The 23852-nt window shown below is 44.9% G+C and overlaps 1 protein-coding gene across 7 annotated transcripts in view; it reads left to right on the forward strand.

Moving 5' to 3' along the window:
• The window catches only part of Nup210l (nucleoporin 210 like), a 107681-nt gene that overhangs the window by 34062 nt on the left and 49767 nt on the right, over positions 1 to 23852 (forward strand). For all 7 annotated transcript variants that reach the window (XM_031374590.1, XM_031374589.1, XM_031374591.1 and 4 more), the window contains exons 13-16: positions 5970 to 6168; positions 11298 to 11443; positions 14591 to 14812; positions 21213 to 21386. In XM_031374590.1, the coding sequence (XP_031230450.1) occupies positions 5970 to 6168; positions 11298 to 11443; positions 14591 to 14812; positions 21213 to 21386 (741 nt within the window). The remainder of the gene's footprint in view (positions 1 to 5969; positions 6169 to 11297; positions 11444 to 14590; positions 14813 to 21212; positions 21387 to 23852) is intronic.

A 23852-nucleotide genomic window follows, 5' to 3' on the forward strand; every position in this document is an offset into this window, starting at 1 on the left:
CCCCCCCCCCCCGGCCAAGCACTCTGGGCCCTGGGGGTAGGGGGCGAGGAAGGACTACAGACTACATGAATCTTAGGTCCTAGTCCACCTAAGTTCTGGTTCTCGTCCGAGTGTGAGCGAGTCTGAATGCTGAATGTTGACTGCTGAATGCTGAATGTTGACTGCTTGCTGCTGAATTCTGAATGCAGACTGCCTGTCACACACTCTCAGATTAAGGTCCCGCCCATCTTAGGTAAAACGCCCACTATGCTAATCTTTTGGGGAAGTAGAGACAGTCTCTTGCTAATTCCTAGGATTGGTTCAGCTGTAATACATGACTGAGAATGAGGATTTTACTTGACCTTGTCCTGGGATAAGTCTCTCATTCTGTGAGCTTCAGTGCCCTACCCACAATGTTGGAGGTAATTAGAAAGGCTTAACATTCCAAGCCAGGGTTTGACTAGCACGTTGGAACATTGGTGAAGGTCAGAGAGCAATATCCGAATTTTCTTTTTCTAGCTGTTAAGAAATGATATCTTGGTGGGCCACTAGCACACAAGTATGAGGACATATCTGGGCTACCTCTGAGTTTGGGGTGCCAGGCAACAATGCGGAGGCAGGAGACTGACTTTCCTTGAAGTTTACGCCTCAAATACTGCCGTCACGCAAAGTGTGCGTGGCAGCCCTGTCTCAATACATAGAACTAAATTAAATTTAAGTGTTATAAAATTCAGCCTGGAAGTACATATTCCTTAAGTACATCTGAGTATGGGTAGACTACTACTTGACTTAAGAGCCATGTATTTGACATCTGTGTCTGCTTTCTTTCTCATTTGTAACATGGGGTGGTCATGCTGGGGATGTAAACTCAGTGCCAGAGATTATTTACCTGTGAGAGGCCCTGGTTTCCATCCCCAGTACTGTGCCAGGCTTTTGTGTGGGTTTTGGGGACCCAAATTCAGCTCCCCATATTTATGAAACAAGTTCTTCACCAATTTGCAATATTCCCATGTGGATAAAAATCATCCCTATACACAGTCTTTTTACTATTTATTACTGTCTATGCATATGAGGTGTATGTAGAGAGGGGTGTCTGTGCCACAGCAGGGCATGTGGAAGTCAGAAGACTACTTTTCGGGATCAGTTCTCTCCTTCTGTCTTTACAGGGGTTCCAGGAATTGAATTCAGGTCACCAGGCTTATGTTGTATGGCGAGTGCTGTTACCCTTGGAACCTTCTCACTGGCTCCATAATCTGTTCAAAAATCATTCTTGTGTGTGTGATGCTGAGTGTGGGCACACATACTGTGGTGAACTTGTGGAGGTTAGAGGGCAGCTTTGTGAAGTCAGTTTTCTCCTCCACCTTCACCTAGTGTCATACTTTACTTTTTATTGCTGTGATTAACACTGTTAGCAAAAGCGTGACCTCCCCGTCCTGGAGAGGAAAGGTAATTTGGCCTACACTTCCCCGTCCCAGTCCATCACCTAAGGATTTCAGGTCAGGAGCTCCAGCAGGAGCTGAAGCAGAGACCGTGTATGAATGCTATTTAGTGGCTTGCTCTGCAGCCTTTCTTAAACATCCCAGATTCACTGCTTAGGGATAGTACTGCCCACAGTGGACGGGGCCCACCCACACCAATCACTGACCAAGAAAATGCCCCACAGACATCCCATGGCACAATTCAGAGGTAGTTCTTCAGCTGAGGTTCTTCTGCGTCTTCCCAGGTGTATCAAGTTGACAGTCAAGATTAGCCATCATGCTTGAGGACCAGAGAGCAGACAAGTCATCAGGTTTGTGTGACAAGTGCTCTTGTGCACTGAGTCACTTCTCTGGCCCCTTACAGAGAGCCACCCATGGCTTTCGAGCTAACCTTATTACTAGCCTCATAGTTTGGCTAGTTAATCCCCTGCAAAAGAGGAGATGCTTGTGAGGCTTGCTGGTACATGCCTGCCTGTCACCTCAGCAGTTGGGACTGAAAGCAGAGAGTGTCAGGATTTGGTCAGCCTCAGGCTGGGTCACATGAGGCCCTGTCTCAAACAGAAAACAAGGCCTGAACTTTTTACTAAATGGTCATTTTTCGATTTTTCTCCAGTTTAAGGTATATCTGCTTTTCCCTGCGTCACTTGGCATTTTGTCATCATACGGTGACCATTCATTGAGTGCCTGTATGTTCTGAATATGTGCTAAGTGCACAAGACACCCTACATGAAACTAAAATCCAAGTAGGAAGGTTTATTAATATGAGAACTTATACAATATCTCAAAGAAGACATAAGAGGTATTTTATGCTGGGCAGTAGTGGTGCACGCCTTTAATCCCAGCACTTGAGAGGCAGAGGCAGGCGAATTTCTGAGTTCGAGGTCAGTCTGGTCTACAGAGTGAGTTCCAGGACAGCCAGGGCTATCCAGAGAAACCCTGTCTCGAAAAAAAAAACCAAAAAAAAAAAAAGGGGGGGGATTTTATTTTTTTTCAAATTGCATAAAACATTTATTTCACAGTATAATTAAATACTAGTACGGATTCACTTTATGTGATAGTGATACTGAATGAGGCTCTAAAAATTTCTGTGAAAGGGGAAGGAGGGAAAACCACAAAGCAGGAAGTCAGGAAATCGTGCTTTCCCTACACATGGTAGCACTCAAGCTTTAAGTCTAAGAGGAGCCAGAAGCAGGCAAGGCAAACATGAGGCAGAAGTCCTGGAGCAGGGTCCCAAGGCAATGGCTTTTGCCTTCAGAGAGCTGATTCACAGAGCTGCCTCAACAGTGCACGCACACCTAACGGGGGTGGGGGTGGGGGGGGTAAGCTAGTGCCTAAGGGTCTTTAAAGGTGACAAAAAGAAGTGAAGGCTCTTGGTTCTGATCCAGGACCACTGAGAACAGGTAAGGAGTGAAATCTCACAAGATGAGCAGGAAGCTCCTGGTGAGCCCTCCTGGGAAAGATGGACAAAGGGGAAGCACCCTCCAAGGGCCTGTAAGAGGTATTTTAAAGCACGTGCTCACTGCTGCTTATGTTATGTAATATAATTGATGGGCCAATGAGATGACTCAGCAGGTTTGAAGGACCTTGCCATGCAAGCCCTGGAACCCACATTTCAGGAGAGAACTCTGCAAAGATCGTCCTCTCACTTCCATGTACATACTATGACACGTGTCCACCGTACTTGTGCATTCACTCATATCAAAAGCACACATGATGATGATGATGATGGTGATGATGATGACGACGATGACAAGGATGATGATGATAACCAAGCTGGGCAGTGCACATCTTTAATTCCTGAACTCTCAGTGAGTTTGAGACCAGCCTGGTCTACATGGCAAGTTCTAGAATAGCAAGAGCTACAGAGAGACCCTGTCTCAAAAATCAATCAGTAAAATTTATGAAAGTGACAAGCTACTCTTGGTGCTGGAGAGGTATCTCAGCAGTTAAGACTGCTCTTCCAGAGGTCCTGAGTTCAAATCCCAGCAACCACATGGTGGCTCACAGCCATCTGCAGTGGGATCTGATGCCTTCTTCTGAAGTGTCTGAAGACAGCTACAGTGTACTCTTGTACATTAAATAAATAAATAAATAAATAAATAAGTAAATAAATAAGTCAGAGTAGGAACTTAAGGCAGGAACTGAAACAAAGGCCTTGGAGGAACATTACTTACTGGCTTGCTTGCCGTGGCTCACACAACCTGTTTTCTTATACCGCCCAGGACCACCTACCCAAGGGTGGCACTGCCCACAGTGGGCTGGAGCATCCCACCTCACCCATTCATCAAGAAAGCACCTCCACAGTCCTCCCTGCAGGCTGCTCTGCTCGAGGCATTCTCTCAATTGAGATCACTTCTTTCCAGATAACGCCAGCTTGTGTTAAGCTCACAAACCTAAATTATTGAAATGAGACTGAGAGCTGAAAGCAGATGAACAAATTGCCTAGGTGTGACGGTGACCGCCTTTAACCCCAGCATTTAGGTAGATTTCTGTTAGCTTAAGGCCAGCCTGCCTTACATAGTAAATTCCAGGCTAACTAGAACTATAGAATGAGGCCCTGTCTTAAAATAGCAACAAAGCTGAGCAGTGGTTCTGAACACCTTTAATCGTTGTATTCACAGAGGCAGGCGGAGCTCTGTGAGTTTGAGGCCAGCCTGGTCTACAGAGGGAGTTCCAGAACAGCCAGGGCCACACAGAGAAACCCTGTCTCAAACAAAGAAACAAGAAGAAGAAGAAGCGGACCAAATGAGAGGGATGGGTTAAGATAGGGTCTCACTTATAGACCAGGCTTGCCTCAAACTCAGTATGTTGCCCAGGCTGATCTCAAACTCTTGGCTGTTCTCCTGCTTCAGCCTAAATGCTGGCATTGTAGGATTAAAGATTTGATGAGCACTTGGGTAGTGGAACTGCATAGAAAATACAGAAAACGGAGAGGGAAAGGAGACAGGCTGCTTTTGGAAACATTGGGTGTGAGTCTTACCTAAGTCTTGATCACTTATCTCTAGTGCCAGGGTCAGTGAGGTGTTCTGCTGGGTTGTGTTTTCATTCTTGGGTTTGTTTTTGTTTTGATAGGCCCTCACTCTATAGCCCAGGTTAGCTTCAAACTCACTAACTCATGGCAGCTCTCTTGCATCCCCCTCTTGAGTGCTGAAAATCCAGGCCAGTGCCATTGTGTCCAGCTATGCTTCACTGTTGAGGGAATCCTGACAAGGGAGAAGTGCATCTGGGGCTGTATACCTGTGATCCCACACTCAGGAGACAGAGGCTGGAGTTTCAAAGCTATCTTCAGTCACATAGTAAATTCAAGGCCAGCCTGGGCTGCATAAACCCTACCTCAAACCAAGCAAATAGAAAAGTATACATGCTCGGTGCAGATGGGTTATTTCCCCAAGTTTTTTTTTCCCCCGTTTTTTATAGCCCTGGCTGTCCTGGAACTCACTCTGTAGATTAGGCTGGCCTCGAACTCAGAAATCCGCCTGCCTCTGCCTCCCAAGTGCTGGGATTAAAGGCGTGTGTCACCACTGCCCAGCTCCCCAAGTGTTTTTAATCAGTTGAATCTGTGGGTGTATGTGAAGGTCTGACTCTGTGTTGACCTGGTTAGGTTTTATTTTGTCATCTTGACACAAGCTATAGTCATTTGAGACAAGGAAACCTCAATTGAGAAAAAAATATTGGTCTGTAGGGAAGCCTGTGGGGCATTTTCTTAATTAACGATTGATGTGGGAGGGTCCAGCCCATTGTGGGTAGTATTGCCCCTGGGCTGGTGGTCCTGGGGTTATAAGAAAGCAGGCTGACCTGTATAAGAAACCAGTAAGCTGTTTTCCTCTATAGCCTCTGCTTCAGCTCCTGTCTCCAGGTTCCTGTCCTGTTTGAGTTCCTGCCCTGATTTCTTTATACAATGAACTGTTACCTGAAAGTTTAAGCCAGATAACCCCTTTTCTCCCTAAGTCGCCTTTAGTCACGATACTTCATCACTGCAATAGAAACCCTAAGACAAACCGGGCAGCGGTGGCACATGCCTTTAATCCCTGCACTTGGGAGGCAGAGGCAGGCAGATTTCTGAGTTTGAGGCCAGCCTGGTCTACAGAGTGAGTTCCAGGACAGCCAGGGCTACACAGAGAAGCCCTGTTTCAACCCCCAACCCCATATATATATGCTAGCTTGGTGGTAGTGAGCTTTCCTAGCATGCACTAGGATGTGAATTCAACTCATAGCATCACCACCCCACCAAAAAAGAAAGAAAGACTCGGGGAACTAAAGTAAAACATATAAATAACAATATACAAAGAGGGTATACATAGGTTGTTGAGACAGGATCTCACTGTAGTTGAAGATGAACTTGACTATCGTATTGGCTCAGCTTTCCAAGGGCTGGACTCAGGCATATGCCCCACACCAAAATGTTCACATTTATGTGTATATTATATATGTAGAGACACACAGCACATGATTATGCATATGTCTTAGTGACATTTCTAAGACTTTCCTAAAGGTTAATTGCTTTTCTTCAAGGTGTATGTCATGAAGCTGAACAAAATGGAACTGTTACCATTTCAAGCTGATGTGGAGATCGGCCAGACTATTGAGGTACCCATTGCAATGTATCATGTAAATACAGAGACCAAGGAGGCCATTGCATTCACAGACTGCTCGCACTTACCCCTCGATCTCAACTCGGAGAAGCAAGGAGTTTTCACTCTTTATCAAGAAGGCAAGGCTAAGCTTTTACCACCCCACCCCTTCATCGTTTGAGGGACCAACCACCACTGAAGTTTAATTCATACAATTCTTTCCTTTGCTCTCTCCCTAGCCCTCCCACAACCCTCCTATATAGCCGAGGCTGGCCTTGGATTCATAATCTTCCTGTCTTAGCCTCCTGAGTATTGGCGTGAAAGGCCTTGAAGCAGTTGTTACTCTATTTTTTATGAATGTTGAGAGCAAAAGCACAGGGGGAAAATGTTGTGTCTTTGTGTGTGGTGTGCTTATATGTGCTCATGTTCACGTGACTGTGGATGCACATGCAGACACATACGTGTGTGGCCTGGGTTTGGTGATGATATCAGTGTCTTCCTTGATTGCATGCCACTTTATTTATTGACGCAGAGCCTGTCACTGAACTCAGAGCTCACCCCTTCTCACTGGTCTAGCTTGTTTTGGGGTCCTGTCGGCTTCACACATGCTGGAATTCCAAGTGGTCATTACACCTAACCTGCTCTGTCATGGGCTTGGGGGATCCGAATTCTGGTCCTCACACTTGGATCGAAGTGCTTTGTCGTCTGAGCCGTCTCCCTATCCCACAGCTGAGCTTGCTAGCCCTGTGGCTGAGTCTCCCTATCCCACAGCTGAGCTTGCTAGCCCTCTGGCTGAGCAGACCATCTCCATTCTAGGAGCATCTTCCACATCTGACCTCCCTTTCTCTTCCTCTTTCTTTCTTTACTACATGCATTTTTGTTTTCAGGGGTAAGGATTGATCGGGACTTGGACATGCTAGACATGTGCTCATCCACTGTACCATGTCCCCAGCCCTGTCATGTTTCCTCTTAAGAGGAATATAGTGTCACTTCATGACTGTATGCTATTTTCAAAAGGAGAAAATATATTTATATTTTCTTTTCTTTTTTGAGATGGAGCCTTGTGTAACCCAGACTGGCTTTGAACTTGCTGTGTAACCAAAGATAACCTTGAAGCTTTGATCCTCCTGCCTCCTGCTGAGATGACGGGCAGCCTGATTTACACTGTGCTGGGAAGGGAGCGTGCTCAGGAAGCCCTCTCCCAACTCAGCCATACCCTTAGTCCTGACAGTATGCTTTTCTAGTAAAAGAGGAAAACACGAATAATTTATTTATAAAGACTAGTGTGCATACTTCCTGCTGTTGAAGTTCATATTTTATACTGAGCCCCACTGATTTTCACTAATATAGAGCAGAAGTAGCATGGAATATTTTTTAGCATTTAGTGTTTGCCAGTCTCTTTTGTGAGGACTTTCCCATATTGATTCATGTGATCCTTTCTTGTGTGTAGCAGTGACATCAGCTGGACCCCTCCCTTGTCCTGCTTGCTCACCAGCGTGTAACATCTGTTCTAAGCTCTAACTAATGATGTAAGGTATAACATCACTTTAACGTCTTATCTTGATAACCATTGTAAATGGCTTTAAAATGTTATTTAATAATTATCAATATGACCTGGCCAGTCCCCCAGTAATCAAGGCAGAATCCTATGAATTTATTTATTTATTTATTTTATATATATGAGAACACTGTTGCTGTGGCACCAGATGAATCCTCAACTGTCCTGCCAAGAAGCCTTTGTAAACCCTAAAAGCCGGCAAGGAGCTGTTTCTGATGTAATCACATTAGGGTCTCTTTATTACTAACTCAAGTTTGGGCTTACTCACTTGTGCTGGCCCACAAGACAGTTTGGTGAAACGGCCCTGACTGTCATCGGGACAAGGTTTTATAGAAAATGGAAGTAATTGAAGGGGGGAAAGGGAGGGGGTGGTGGCGGTGTCCAGCCTGGCAAGCATCTAACTAAATGCCTATTATAAGCCAACAAGTGGGTGTTCTGAAGCGAGACCATGAACAATCACAAATGGTCTGAAAGAACATCTGGACCAATCAGACTCATCTTTGATTAACTGTAGCTAGGGAGTAACTCTGGCCAAGAGCAAGCCGTGGGGTCCTTCCTGGTACGTGGGTGCAGCTTGGGTTCAACTGTGGGCCAAGTTCTCGGGCTTTTTGTTTTTAAGATGGAGGCTTGTTCCAAGATGGAGCAGGTTTGGCCTCTCATTCCCCACTTTCTCTGGTAACTAGAAGGCCCAATCATGGGACTTCCTGAAGCTCATACACTTCCTTATGGAGGGACTGGTAGTGGCTTTTTTATCATCATAAGTTGAATAGTCCCAAGTCTTTCTTTCATGATCCGGACTAACTTGTTTAGGATGCAGGGGCCAAAGGTAAGGAGCAGAAGTGAAATGAGCAGGGGGCCTAGCAGGGTGGCTATCAGGGTGGTCAGCCATGGGAAGCTGTTGATCCATGATTGAACTAGCCTTGTGCCTGTTCTCTTTCTCTCTCTTTTTAAAAGGTTTATTTATTTATTATATGTAAGTATACTGTAGCTGTCTTCAGACACTCCAGAAGAGGGTGTCAGATCTCGGATGGTTGTGAGCCACCATGTGTGCTGAGATTTGAACTCAAGACCTTCGGAAGGGCAGTTGGTGCTCTTAAACCCTGAGCCATCTCTCCAACTCTCTCTCTTTTGTTTTTGGCGAGGCCCTCTCTCACTTTGGCCATTGACTCTTTGACCAGCCCAGAATGGTTAACATTAAAACAGCATTCTGTTTGAGGGCTGTACATAGCCCTCCTTGTTGCATGAACAGGAGATCCAGCCCCCTCTTATTTTGGAGTACAACCTCTGTCAGGGAGCCCAGGAATCTTGGAGGTGATTCCTTTTTTAAATCTCCTTATATCAGTATCTATGGCCTCTCTTAGACCATCATACTACTTGTTTTGTAACACCAAGGAAGCTACCCCATTCCTGGGCCAGCCACGCCTAGTTCAATGAGAATAACCAGTTTCTGCCTAAATTGTTTCTCCCGTGGCTCTTCTAGGGACTAAACCCGAGGTTTCATCCAGGAAATCTAGAGCTTGGTTGTCTGTGTGATGGATGACCCTGGGTGACAACTGGACAAGTATACAGAATTCTTTGTCCTGATGTAGTATAGCCCTGTGGATGCCTGGGGTAAGCCCTGTAGTAGTACATGCCCACCTGGCATTGTTGGGTGGTAATAGGTATTTATCATTATCTGGATTTGTGTTGTGGTTCTAGTTACAAAGATGGCTATAGCCCCCAAGGGCAGTCCGTATACAGGCTGTAAGGTCAGTTTAGCCTCACCTTGCTGCCTCCACATTTGTTGCATTGGTCATGGCTCTGGGAACGTCCTGGGCAAATGTAAGAAGCTTAGTGTTTAGTTTCCCATCCCACCAAATGTATTTTGTAGCCATAAGGTGGTGGGTACCTTCCAACATTGTTGTAGAGAGGGGGGTCCCATTCTTTACCAAGCAGGTCACAGAGGTAGACATGGAGATCAGGGAGTCAGGTACCCAGGGGTGTAACCTGGGAAGTGGAGTTGATAATCTTTCCTGTGGCCATATTGATAATGGCCCTGGTAAGATTAAGGGGCTGGAGGGGGTTAGGCTTTGTAGTACACATAGCAAGGAGGCTGGCTCATCAAGATCATTGTAACTTGAGCTTGAGAAGGATGGAAGGGTGTCAGATAGCCTTCTATTTCTCTTTGTCTCCACTGGTCTGGGGCATCCTCAACTACAAATGGATCTGTGATTCAAGCATATATGGAGGATCCATGCTGCAATTCTGTCAACCTTTAAGGCAGTAGGTACAGTCAGGATGATGACATAGGGACCTTTTCAATGAGGCTCTAATGACTCCTGGTGATGTCTCTTCATTAGGACCCAGTCTCTGGGCCACCTGTTCTGGAGGGAGGCCTGTTTTATAGAGAGCATGAAGTTTAGGCCCAATATGTTTATGAGCCCATTGGACACCTTTGAGATGGTCCAGCAGTTGGTGATCTTTGAACTCAGTGATGACCTCTCCCTGTTCATTAAGAACAATGGGAGGTGGTATCCCGAACATGATTTTAAAAGGGGTGAGTCGCATCTGGAAAAGGGGAGTTTCATACCCGGTAGAGAATGAAGGGGAGAGTTACTCAGTCATTGAGAGTCTCTTAGGTCAACTTAATTAAGATCTCTTTTAGGATTTTGTTTATCCTTTCTACCTGTCCTGAACTCTGGGGTCTATAAATACAATACAATTTTTAATCACTCTTGAGAATATTGGCTAGTCTCTGACTTACCTGGGACAGAAAAGCTGATTTATTGTCTGACTCTATCGTCTGAGGAAGTCCATACCTTGGCAGTATGTCCTCTCAGAGCTTCTTTGTCATCGGGGATGTAGTTATATGTTTGGCGGGGAAAGCCTCAGTCCAACCATAAAAGGGATCTACAGATATCAGTAAATATTTATATCTAAATTATTGTGCTTTACCTCTGTGAGGTCTGCCTCTCAGTAGACTGGGCTTTGTGCCTCTGAACCTATCACTGGGCTTCTTCTTGTTAGGCGCCACATTAGTTGGCTGGCACACTTCACAGTTCTTGACAATCTCAGCTATCCTTGAGCTGGCATCGCTAATCGGGATATCAAATCCTGCATTGTCCAGACACCCATGGTGGGGGAGTGGTGGATCTTTTTGGATCCTCTGGAGCTGTAGTTAGAAGGGTTGCAAGTGCACTTGTGGGTACTGGAGCTTAGGTCCCCTAGAGGAGCAATCAGTACTCGTAACCACTGAGCCCTTTCTCCAGCCCCAAGTTATACTTTTAATGTGTTAAAAATATTCTGTTTCTATAATCTAATTTCTTTTTTTATCTTTCTGGGGTTTTTTTTTGGTTGTTGTTGTTTTCTACATAACCCTGGCAGTCCTGGAACTCTCTTTGTAGACTGGCCTTGAACTCAGAGATCAGCCTACCTGTGACTCCCAAGTGCTGGGACTAAAGGTGTGCATCACCATGCCTGTCCCTTAATTTCTTAAAAAAACAAAAACAACAATAACAACAACAAAAAAAACCCAGACTATTTATTATTCTACTTTAGCTATGGTGGATATGTGTGTGTTGTTGGGACAGGGTTTCCTGTTGCCTAGGCTTGCCTTAAAGTTGATTGTAGCTGAGCCTGGCTGTGAACTCCTGATTCTTCTGCAGCCACCTCCCAAGAGAGTGTAAGCCCATGTCACCATGCCTGTTTCAAATCATGTCTTTTGATTGAAAGGTATTCAAAAGCCTGGAGTGATGCACTGTTCTAGTGTCCACATAGTAGCCACGTCTCCGGGCCATACTCTGGTGACCATCAGTGTGACTGGACATGAAGAGCATGTGTGGAGCAGTGCCACATTTGCTGCTTACGAGCCTCTAAAGGTGAGCAATCCCATGGAAGCCTGGGGAGCCTTGGATACTTACCATCTACTCCATCTCCTCAGAACTGGCAGTCAGAATTTGTGACCTCATTACTCAGTCAGTGTTGTCTAATCTCAGCTCTCATTCATGAAGCCTTAGTAGTGGGAGTTTATCCTGAATAAATATAGTCAGGAATGATCCTCCATTCTCTACCTCACAAGTCTGGAAGGATCTGAGTACTGACAGGAGTACTTACTCAGGCACACTCTCAGCCCATGCTCTGCTGGGATGGTACACAGGGCCTCATGCATACTAGGCAAGCTCCCACCAACCAACCAATATGCAAATAACATCCTCCTCCACACCCCTACCTGATGGGAGTAATGCCTTTATCTTGCATTAGCAAATTTTAGAAACTTACCTTTCTTCTTTAATACTGATGCATATGATGTGAGAAATTAAGTACTTAAGACACTTATGGTAATATCTGAATCTCTGCATATGCATATATTTTATATATATGCATCTGTAAGTGCCAATCACACAGACTACTAGCACAGTCCCAGTTGAAGAAAGCTATTATTCAGCAACTTACTGTCCTGTGGAAGAGTAGTCAGCCATATTTGCACCATGAATTTATATATTTTTAGAACATCAGCCATTATTTGGGGCTATAAGGGTTGGTCCATAAATGTTAGGACAAGTGGTTCAAAATAAAAGCAGGGACAGCCTATCTACTTTGCTTAATTCCATCAAAAATTAAATCGAGGAGGTGGAGAGATGGCTCCGCAGCTGAGAGCATTTGTTACTCTTACAGAGGACCTGGGTTCAGTTCCTAGCACCCAAATGGTGCCTTAGAACTGTCTGTAACTCTAGTCCCAGGGCATCTGATGCCCTCTTCTTTGTCTTCCACAGGCACCAGAGAACAGGCATGCACATAGTACACAGACATGCATGCAGGCAAGGCACTGGTCATATAAAAATAAGAGATTTAAAAAATTAAAAATCATATTTAAATTTCCTTGGGAAAGGAAGCTGGGAACTAGCAGACCTGGTAGATTTTTGCTGAGCATTCACAAAGCCCAGAGTTCAATCCCAGCTTCATATAAAACCAGTCTGGCCATACCCATGAAGTCTCAACCAATGCAGCTGCCTAAACGGGATCTTGAAGGAGGGCACCAGCATATATGCTAAGGAGGAAGGTGGAATGCTCACAGAGCCCTAACCCTAGACAAAGAACAGCAGGCGACTAAGGAGTTTTTGAACAGGAGACAGTTCTCCTCCAGGGAAGAGCACTCCTGTTGGTTATGTCTTAGGGCTACTGCTGCTGTGATAAAACACCATGACCAAAGCAAGCTGAGGAGGAAAGGGTTTATTTGGCTTACACTTCCACATCACTGTTTATCATTGAAGGAAGTTAGGACAGAACTCAAACAGGGCAGGAACCGGGAGGCAGGAGCTGATGCAGAGCCATGGAGGAATGCTGCTTACTGGCTTGCTCAGCTTGCTTTCTAATAGACCAGTGATGGCCCTACCCATAATAGGCTAGGTTCTCTCATACAATCACTAATTAGGAAAGTGCCTACATGCCTGCCTACAACCCAACTTGATGGAGGAATTTTCCTTCCTTCCTCCCTTCCTTGCTTTCTTCCTCCCTTCTTTCCTTCTTTCCATCCATCCACCTACCTTCCTCCTTCCTTCCTTCCCTCCCCCCATCCCTGTCTGTCTGTCTGTCTGTCTGTCTGTCTGTCTGTCTGTCTGTCTGTCTCTCTGACTTGTTTGCTTGAAATGGGATTTCTCTGTGTAGCCCTGGCTGTCCTGTAGACCAAGCTGGCCTTTTAACTCACAGAGATCCACCTGCCTCTGCCTCTCAAGTGCTTGGATTAAAGGTGTATGCTACTAGTGCGTGGCTGGAGGCATTTTCTTAACTGATGTTCTCTCCTCTCAAACGACTTGAAGTTTATGTCAAGTTGACATAAAACTATCCAGCAGTTATCCAATGCCAAATGTTCAGTCTTGAAAACGTACATACAAGTAACATTATACAGACTAAACAGGCTTTATTTATGTATTTAGGAATATAAATTTGTACACACACACACACACCATCCACCACCACCACCACTACCACCACTACCACTAACAACAACAAAAAGGAAGAAGCCATAAATTTGAGAGAGAACAAGAGAGAGAGAGTTTATGAGAGGTTTTGGAGGGAGGAAAGGGAAAGGAGAAGATGATGTGATTATATTATAATCTCTGCCAGGCATGATAGCACATGCATTTAATCCCACACGAAGAAAGCTGAGGTAGGTGGGTCTCTATGAGTTTGAGGCCAGCCTGGTCTACATAGCAAGGTCTAGGGCAACTAAGTTGTTTTCTACATAATAAGAACCTGTTCTCAAAATAAATAAACAATAAAAATAAACCCAAAAGATTATAGTCTCAAAACAATTATTATAATAAAGAAGAGACTCTGTCTCAAAAAAATTATAATTAAAAAACACTTTGTGAAAAGCTGGGCCCAGCACTTGGGAGGCAGAGGCAGGTGGATTTCTGAGTTCAAGGCCAGCCTGGACTGAGTTCCAGGACAGCTAGGGCTACACAGAGAAACCTTGTCTCTAAAAAAAAAAAACAAAAAAAAACCCAAAAAAAACAAAAAAACAAAACACTTTGTGGAACAACAATCAGGGAAAAAGAGGTCACAAATTTAAAAGAAAGCAAGGGGAATACATCGGAGGGTTTGGAGGGAGAAAAAAGAGGGGGAAATATATCATTATATTTCCATTTTAAAAGATATTACTTTTTAAAGACATGGCAGGACACATTGGTCATCCAGGCTCAGGGGAGGTGGAAGCAGGAGGATCAGAAGTTCAAAGACTGTGAGAGACCTACTGTCTAAACAGATAAATAAAATAAAATAATTCCTAACTATATAGGGATTAATTTGTTTCAGGCTCTTTTTTTTTTTTTTTTTTTTTTTTTTTTTTTTTTTTTTTTTTTTTTTGTATTTCGAGGCAGGGTTTCTCTGTATATCCCTGGCTGTCCTGGAACTCACTCTGTAGACCAGGCTGTCCTCGAACTCAGGAGGTCCACCTGCCTTGCCTCCAAAGTGCTGGGATTAAAGGCGTGAACCGCCACCGCCACCACCACCCGGTCTTGTTTCAGGCTCTAAACCCCGTGGAAGTGGCTTTGGTGACATGGCAATCCGTGAAGGAAATGGTATTTGAAGGGGGCCCTCATCCATGGATCTTGGAGCCATCCCGATTTTTTTTGGAGCTGAGCTTGGAGAAGGCAGAGGCCATTACAGTAACAGAAGTCCGGCTGCCAGCTAAGAGGAAGCAGAACCAGTATGTCTACCGCGTCCTGTGCCTGGAGTTAGGGGAACAAGTAAGAAAACAGCCTTTCTCTATCATTAGTATGATGTTGCAACTTGTAATATAATACTCTTTTATTTATTTATTTATTTCATGTAAGTACACTGTAGCTGTCTTCAGACACTCCAGAAGAAGTTGTCAGATCTCATTACAGATGGTTGTGAGCCACCATGTGGTTGCTGAGATTTGAACTCAGAACCTTCAGAAGAACAGTCAGTGCTCTTAACTGCTGAGCCATCTCTCCAGCACATAATACTTTTTAAAGATGTTTTATGTATGTGTATGTGTGTTTGCCTTCATGCGTGTATATGCACTGTGTTAGTAACCACTGAGCCATCTGTCTAGCCCCTGTCCCCAGTTTTGTTTGTTTGCTTTTAACTTTTAGAGTCTACCTACTTGTTTTGTTTTGTTTTGTTTTGTTTTGTTTGAGACAGGGTTTCTCGATTTAGCCCTGGCTGTCCCAGAACTTGTTGTATAGACCAGGCTGTTCTAGACTCAAGGAGATCTACCACTAAGACTGAAGGTGTGTGCCAACACACCACTCTCAAAACTTTCTTGTGAGTTTCTCAAGCTTTCTGAATTGGTTTTCTTCTTTATGTGTGTCCCTTGTGTGGTACGCACATGTAAGTGTGTTTTCACAAATGTGTGGGCATACATGTGAAGGTGCCTATTCAGCCCAAAATTGACATAGGGGTCAATTCCTCAATCACTGCCTACCTTATTTACTGAGCAAGGTCTCTGAAACTGGAGCTTGCCGATCCCAGCTGGTCTGGCTAGCCAGCTTGCTCTTGAGACCCTGTTTCTGGTCCTGGGTTTACAGAAGGCTGCCATACCTTTTCGACTTTTAGACAGTTTCTAGACTCCAGTCCCCCACATTTGCACAGTAAATTCTGTCCATTGAGCTGTCTCCCCAACCCCAAGCCTGGTGCCTGTCATTGAGTTCATTTTGTTTTGTGAATGCTCCTCTAAGAAGAAAAGTACAGTAGTTAGTGGTGTGGATGTGTGCTTATGTGGGTGCAGGTCCCTAGTGGAAGCTGGCAGTTTCAGATCCCTGAAGTTGGAATTACAGTATGCACTTCTCATTGCTCAGCCCTGCCTCCATGTCGCCAGCCCCTGTGCCGGTTAGTTTCGATTATAGACTTGAGTCAACATAGAATTACCTAGGAGGAAAGTCTCAGTGAAGACTTTTTGACATTAGGGTGCTGTGGACATGCCAGTGAGGGATTTGTTTGTTTGTGAAAAGAATTTCTCTGTGTAGCCCTGGTTGTCCTGGAACTGGCTCTATAGCCTGGAACTCACAGACATCTGTGTGCTGGGATTAAAGGCATGTGGCACCAACCACCCAGAGGGATTTTGCAAAGGGAGGAGTGAGCAAGCAGATCACTAACATGCACATGCACACGTGGGTTCGATGCTTTGCTCATGATGCATCCACATCATTGGGATGTAATGAGATTGCTTTAAGTTTCTGCCACCCTAAGTCCCTGTGATAATGGACTGTGAACCAAGTAAGCCCTTTCTTCCTTAACTTGTTTTTATCAGGGTATGTTGTCATTGCCACAAGGACAGAGCCCAGAGCTAATGCTTCAGTCAGGCCACAAGGGCAGAGCCCAGAGCTAACGCTTCAGTCCAGGAGGAACAGCTACACAAAACACATCCTCTCATCTTACAGAACTGAAACTCCAGACCTGTTAAAAAAGACATTTCCCCACAGCTGTCTTCTCTTAGACCCTGGCACCCACTGACCTTCTGTCTGTCTCTGTGACTTGGAGTACTCAGCATCTCATTTATGTAAAATCATATGCTATTTTTTCTTTTATATTTGGTGTATTTTAGCACAATGCTGTCAAGTTTCATCCATGTAGAATTTCTAACCTTAAAAAACATTATTTATTTATTTAGACAGAAGCTCAGTAGGTCAGGCTGGCTTTTAACCTGCTTTGTAGCCAAGACTCACCCTGAATTCCTGATCCTAGAAGGAATGTGCTAGAATAACAAGGATGTTTCATCCTGCTTGGCTCTCTTCCTTTTAGGCTTCATAATATTCCAGTGTGTGCACGTGTGTGTGTGTGTGTGTGTGTGTGTGTGTGTGTGTGTGTGTATGTGTGTGTGTGTGCATGTGCATGTGTGTGTGTGCATGTGTGTGTGTGCATGTGTGTGTGTGTGTGTGTGCATGTGTGTGTGTGTTCATGCATTCATTCACTGATGAACACTTTGGTTGTTCCCATGTTTTAGCTATTATTAAGAAGAGCTGCTGTGAATATGGTTATAAAAACATTTCAAGGGCAGGAGAGATGGCTCAGTGGTTAAGAGCACTGACTGCTTTTCCAGAGGTCCTGAGTTCAAATCCCAGCAACCACATGGTGGCTCACAACCATCTGTAATGAGGTCTGATGCTCTTTTCTGGTGTGTCTGAAGACAGCTACAGTATACTTACATATAATAAATAAATAAATCGGGGGCTGGAGAGATGGCTCAGCGGGTAAGAGCACTGACTACTCTTCTGAAGGTCCTGACTTCAAATCCCAGCAAGATTAGAGATGACTCCAGGACTAAGAGCTGTATCTTTGAAACTGTGAACACCAGAATTCTGATCCTAGCACCATGTGATAAGACAGCCGTGTTCCCACCCACACCTGTAACCCCAACACTGAGTGGACCCAGACTGCATGATTGCTGGGACTTCTAGCTTAACTAGGGTAAACATGCCCTTTACCCCAACCCACAGGGCTCCAGATTCAGAGTGAGACTCTTCCTCAGAGGAATAGAGCAGAGACAGATGGAGGAGCCTGCCTCCTACCCTCCGATGGCCTCTGCATGGAGCATTGTTAATTACCCAGTGGGTCCAACTAGTGGTGCCCATATTCACATAGGTGTGTGGCTACTCACTAGGGTATGAACAACCCACCAGCAGCCATATCCTCTGAGGAAGAGCGACTCTCCCTCCCTTAATAACTTTACCTGCAAACCCTCCTGCTATAGAGGTGTGGGGACCTGGTGGGTCCCATTCCTCATCCATACTGGAATTTTGACTATACAAGCTACCACAGTCCCTGAGTTGAGGTGGTTCACAATTGCCTGTAACTGCAGCCCCAAGAGAGCATCCATCCGTCTTCTGGTTTCTATGGGTACCTGCTCACATGTGACTTACATGCACAGACACACACATAAGCAGGAAAGTCTTAAGGACTAGAGAGTGAGTAGGTAAAAAGAGTCTACTGATTTCTCAGAGTACCTGGGTTTGGCTCTCCAGAGGACCCTCACCTGTGTTCTCTATGAACACCTGTACCCCCTACACCACACAATTAAAAAAAAAACCTTAACAAAAATAATAAATTGTCTCCAAAAATACAAACACACCTTTAATCCCACCACTAGAGAAGTAAAGGTAGGCAGATCTTTGAATTCAAGGCCAGCCTGGTCTACAGTCATTTCCAGGACAGCCAAGACTACATACACATGTAGACCCTGTCTCTAAAAACAACAACAACAACAACAACAAATGAAGCTCCAAAGAATAGAGGAATGAGTGTCTGGTCTTTTTCATTTCTTCAACACATCCTGAAATCACAGACTTTTTTTATTTTCATGCTTCCAACAAGGAAATAACTCTAATGTAGCCATATAGAAGTCACCAATAGTGGCTGATCTGTTCAGAACCTAGGATGGAGTAGCTAATGCTTTTAGTACTTTTGTTTTTTCTTTTTACATTTTTGTAACTATATACACACACGCGCGCGCGCACACACACACACACACACACACATACAGAAAACTTAATGTTTTAGCCTTTGCCTTTTCCAGCTTGCCAATGCAAGCCACAGACTTAGGACCCAGGACGTTGCCTGCCCAATGGCAGTGGATCTCATCATATCTGTCATTATAATTGGTCCTAATAGCTTTCACTAGGTTAGCCAATGCACCTTGTCTTCCGAGTTAACCTGTGTGAAGGCAACAGTGGTGCGTGTCTTCCTGTGGACCAGATGCCCCAGCATGGTCTTTCTTTTGATGATGCAGTAGGGCACCCCCATCTTTTTTTCTTTTTTTCTTTTTTTTTTTTTTGGTTTTTTGGAGACAAGGTTTCTCTGTATAGTCCTGGCTGTCCTGGAACTCACTCTGTAGACCAGGCTGGCCTCGAACCCAGAAATCTGCCTGCCTCTGCCTCCCAAGTGCTGGGATTAAAGGCATGGGCCACCACTGCCCGGCCACCCCCATCTTTCGACACAGCACAGGCAGGAAAACCACAAGCTCAATGGGGTCTACGTCATGGACAATCACCACCAGCTGAGCCTTCTTGTTCTCCACCAGGGTGGTGACTGTATTGACTCCTGCTCGGAGGACAGGTGGTCTCTTGGTTGGGATGTACCCTTTGCCAGCAGCTTTCTTCTCAGCACTGGCCAGTAGCCTTTGCTTCTTCTCTTGCTTTGTCTCTGGCCTGTGCTTGTGGGCAAGCTTAAGCAGCTGAGTACTTTGAGCCACTTACAGAGGATGGCTCTTTGCCACTGCAGCCTGATGTAGCAGGGCCATTTGATGAAGCATGTTAGTTCTCTTTTGGGCTGTCTAATGCCGAAGTTCTTGGGCCTTTTCTCAAACAAAGGATTGACCACCTTTTTGGCCTCCTGATTCTTGACAACAACAGGAGCCAGGACCACCTTCTTCCCCTTGGCCTTCTTTTCTTTGGGCATCTTGCTTGGGTAGAGGAACGCTTTCAGTACTTTCAATCACATTAATTAATTGTCAGGCTTGCCACCAAGTTCCCTTACCCACTGAACCATCTTGCCAGCCCTGCTGCCAGTCCTTTATATTAGCTTTACAGTTTTATGTAATTTATGTGCACGTGTGTGAGCCTCTGTGAGTAACACATGCAGTAGTGTTTGGAGAAGCCCGGAGAGAGCCAGTGTCCTCTTCTAATCTCAAGTGCCCAGGTGTACTTGACGCACATACATGCATGCAGGCTGAATACTCAATATACATGAAATAAATAAATATAAAGTAAACTCTAACCAGAAAAATAAACTTAACTAAGGCATTAATAGCACAAGATTTGTTGAAGGAAAAGAATGAAGAAATTTGGTTAAATTTATGTTTTTCTTTTTAAAATTCATTTGTGTGTGTGGGGGGGCACAGGCAAGCCATGGTGCATGTGCAGTAGAGTGACTTGAAAGAATCAGTTCTCTCCCTTTACAGGTGGGTCCTGGGGCTTGAACTCAGGTGTGCAGGCTTGGCAGCAAGCGCCTCCACTGGCTGAGCCATCTTGCTGGCCTGATGGTTCCTTTGTTTGTTGTTGTTGTTTGCTTGTTGTTGGTTTTGTGGGTTTGTTTGTTTTTGAGACTGGGTCTATCTATATGGCCCTGGATATCCTAGAACTTGCTAGGTAGATTAGGCTGACCTCAAACTCACAGAGATCCACCTGCTTCTCCCCCTCAAGCTGTGGAATTAAAGGTGTGTGCCACAATGCCCAGCTTGTTTTCGAAACAAGGTGCCACTTTATATAGATAGCTGGCATGGGACTACGGAAAGCAGGCTGACCTTGTCGTGATCTCTTGAGTGCTGGGATTACAGGAGTGCGCTGTCATTGCCAGCCAAAATTAGATAGTTTAAATTCCATTTGTCTTAAAATTTCCATAGTATGCCAGGCGGTGGTGGCACATGCCTTTAATCCCAGCACTTGGAAGGCAGAGGCAGGCAGATTTCTGAGTTCGAGGCCAGCCTGGTCTACGGAGTGAGTTCCAGGACAGCCAGGGCTATATAGAGAAACCCTGTCTCGAAAAAAAAACAAACAAAACAACAACAACAAAAAGGATTCCATAGTATGTTTTGATTTTATTTTGTGACAGGGTCTTACGTAATCCATGCTGGCTTCAAACTAGCTATGCAGCTAAGAATAAACTTGATCTCCTGATCCCCCTGCTTCCATTTGGTAGTGCTGAAGTACAGATATGCCAGGACTCCTTTTGTGTTTATTCTTTTTCTGAGGATTGACTTTAATGCCTTGAGTAAGCTAGTCTATCACTGAGCTGTATTTCCTACGTCTCTCTGTCTCTGTCTCTCTGTCTCTCTGTCTCTCTGTCTCTCTGTCTGTCTCTCTCTCTCTCTCTGTCTGTCTCTCTGTCTCTCTCTCTCTCTGTGTGTGTGTGTGTGTGTACACATACATGATTGTGTAGTGTATGACTGTGTGAAAGCAGTTCTAGATTTCTGTTTGTGTAAAGGTCAACAATATCTTCCTTGATTGTTTTCTACCATTTTTTAAAAATTAGATTATTCAGTGTGCAGTGGGTAACCCTTTAAAGGATTTGTCTGATTCTCATATCCAGAAAGGCTCCTCTGGAGTCAAAATAATTCTGACACATTTAGTTCAGCATGACTGACATCAAGAGTCTACACACGAGTAACTCACTGATGTTTCCTTAAAGGTTCTCACTTTACGGATTGGGAATCACCCAGGAGTCCTAAACCCTAGTCCCTCTGTGGAAAAGGTGCAGGTGCGCTTCATCTGTGCCCATCCTGCCAGTATGTTGGTGACTCCAATGTACAAGGTGCCACCTGGCACCCAGCCATGTCCTCTGCCTCAATACAACAAGCAACTGGTAAGTGCAAACTGTGTTCCTAATACACATGATACTATTGTTTCATATGACCAGGGATCCTGGGATCTCTGCTGATATCGATCCACAAGGGCAAATGGAACAGAGGCAACAGGGATGTGTATATGGGGGGTAGGGTAGGTAGGGTGATTCGGAAACCCTGTGGGTACAAACAGTAATAACAACACATTGGGACCAGCTTCTGGGAGACAGATCAACTTTACTTGGGGTGAATCAAGAATTATATAGTTTTGGGGAAGGGGTAGAAATATCCTTTTCTGTTTACTGTTTGCCATCAGTCTTCATGGTACATTCGCAGGAGAAGTAATTTTTCTGACTTATAATATAATGCTAACAATAGATCTGATGGGGAGACATTAGTAAAACAACTTAGAGGCTATACTGAGAAAGGCACAATTCTCTAGTATAATAAACATTTATGTCAGGGTAGTCAAGGTCATTGGCTGAAGGATAAGGCGCTACATCAACATGGGGAAGATTCCGGGAATTTCAGGTGCTAGTTAGGTTATGTGACATCCCCAGATATAGGGTGTGGAGTGTGGGATCCCCCACATTGAGAAGATGGAGGCTTGCTAACCAAGGGAGTCTGCCATTTTACACCAAGCTCAGGGCTGTCCTGTAATGTCAGACTTCCAACTTAGCAGCAGAACTTCCCAACAGTCTCAAATGCTTTTGGGATAAGGGATCTGAAATACAGCTTCTGTCCATCAAAGTGAGAGGCACTGTTGTGTTTGTTACTCACTCCCTGAAGGCGGGAGGGTGGGGGGTGGGGGGGTGGGGGAGTGGGGGGGTGGGAGGGTGGGTAGACAAGTATCTAAGATACAGGTGTGGACATTTAGTGACATAAATGTTTACTATACTGGAGAATTGTGGCTGCAGACAGTTGAACCTCTCTCAGAATAGCCTCTAAGTTGTTTTACTAACGTCTTCCCAACAGGTCTATTGTTAGCATTATAGCTAAGTCAGAAAAATTACTTCTCCTGCAAATGTACTGTAAGGACTGGTGGCAAACAAAGCCAGGCATGGTCACACAGAGGTGATCTCTCTCTAGGTGAACTAGGCTGGCCTCAAACTTGCAATCCTCCTACCTCAGCTTCCTGAGTGTTGGCATTACAGATGTGTCCTACTGCCCCTCCCTTTTATACTCTATGCAGCTGAGGAAGACCCTTTTACTGTATCCTATATGTTTTAGTGCAGGCATTTTCTCCAGTGAGAGTCCTTCCTCCCTAATGACTCTAGCTTGTGTCAAGTTGACACAAAGCTAGCCAGCCCAGGAGCTAAGTGTCTTACACCCAACACCAAAACAGCAAGTGAGACATTGAAGGTGCCCCTTCCACAGCTTCCATGTGTGTCTGTCAGACACTGAGGGGAGTAAAGGCTCTAGAGACCAGCATTTGACAGAGATTCTTGCCTACTCGTAGTTTCTATCCAGGCAGTGTAAATAAACCCTCAGCCAAAGATTGGTGAGTATGATCTGTAATGGCCAACAGTGATCGCCAACTTAAAGGATCTAGAATCTCAGAAGAGACACACCTTTGGGTAGGGCTGTGAGAAAGCTTTCAGACAACAACAAATGGCCAAAGAACAGATCACCAAGTAAATTAGAAAAGATTCTGATGTTATGAAAAGACATAGCAGCCGGAAGAGCTGAGAGCTAACATCTTGATCTGGAAGCAGGAGGCAGAGTGGGAACACGGGATGGCCCCAGTCTTTGGAAACGTCAAAGCCCATGCCAACTCCCAGTAACACACCTTCTCCAACAAGACCACATCTCCTAATCTTTCCCAAACAGTTCTACCCACTGGGAACCAATTGACGGACCAAGCCAAGGTTTGCTCAGAAGCCCTGATAAAAGGACAAAAGGAACTTTAGCCCTGTGTTCCTGTCCATGAGCAGACTTGGCAAGGCCAGTCTAGAGCCGGGGCCAGTGCCTACAAAGAGTCAAGGCTGCAGTGTCCAGGCACCAGACCCTTGGGACTCTTCCCCTCATCTGTGGCTCTCAGTCTTAAGGCAGCTAGCTGTGTTCTCTTTGCAACATTATCTGACTCAGCTCTCCGCTGACCTTGCCTGTTCTCCCCACCCAGCAAAGAGTATTATGATGCTGAGCTTTTTTTTTTTTAAAAAAGATTTATTTATTTTTATTTTATGTGCATTGGTGTTTCACCTGTATGCATGTCGGTCTAAGGGTGCCAGATTCCCTGGAATCGGAGTTACAGACAGTTGTGAGCTGCTGTGTGGGTGCTGGGAATTGAACCTCTGGGAGGACAGCCAGTGCTCTTAATTGCTGAGCCATCTCTCCAGCTCTGATGCTGTGCTTCTTAATAAACTTGCTTGGTGAAATTATCAGCTTATGCAAGATTTCCCTGACCCAGTTGAGAGGTTTGGTTTGGTTTGGTTTTGAGGCACAATCTCACTATGTATCTCTGGCTATCCTGGAACTACCTAGCT

Source organism: Mastomys coucha, unplaced genomic scaffold (genome assembly GCF_008632895.1).
Source record: "Mastomys coucha isolate ucsf_1 unplaced genomic scaffold, UCSF_Mcou_1 pScaffold16, whole genome shotgun sequence".
NCBI classification, from domain to species: domain Eukaryota; kingdom Metazoa; phylum Chordata; class Mammalia; order Rodentia; family Muridae; genus Mastomys; species Mastomys coucha.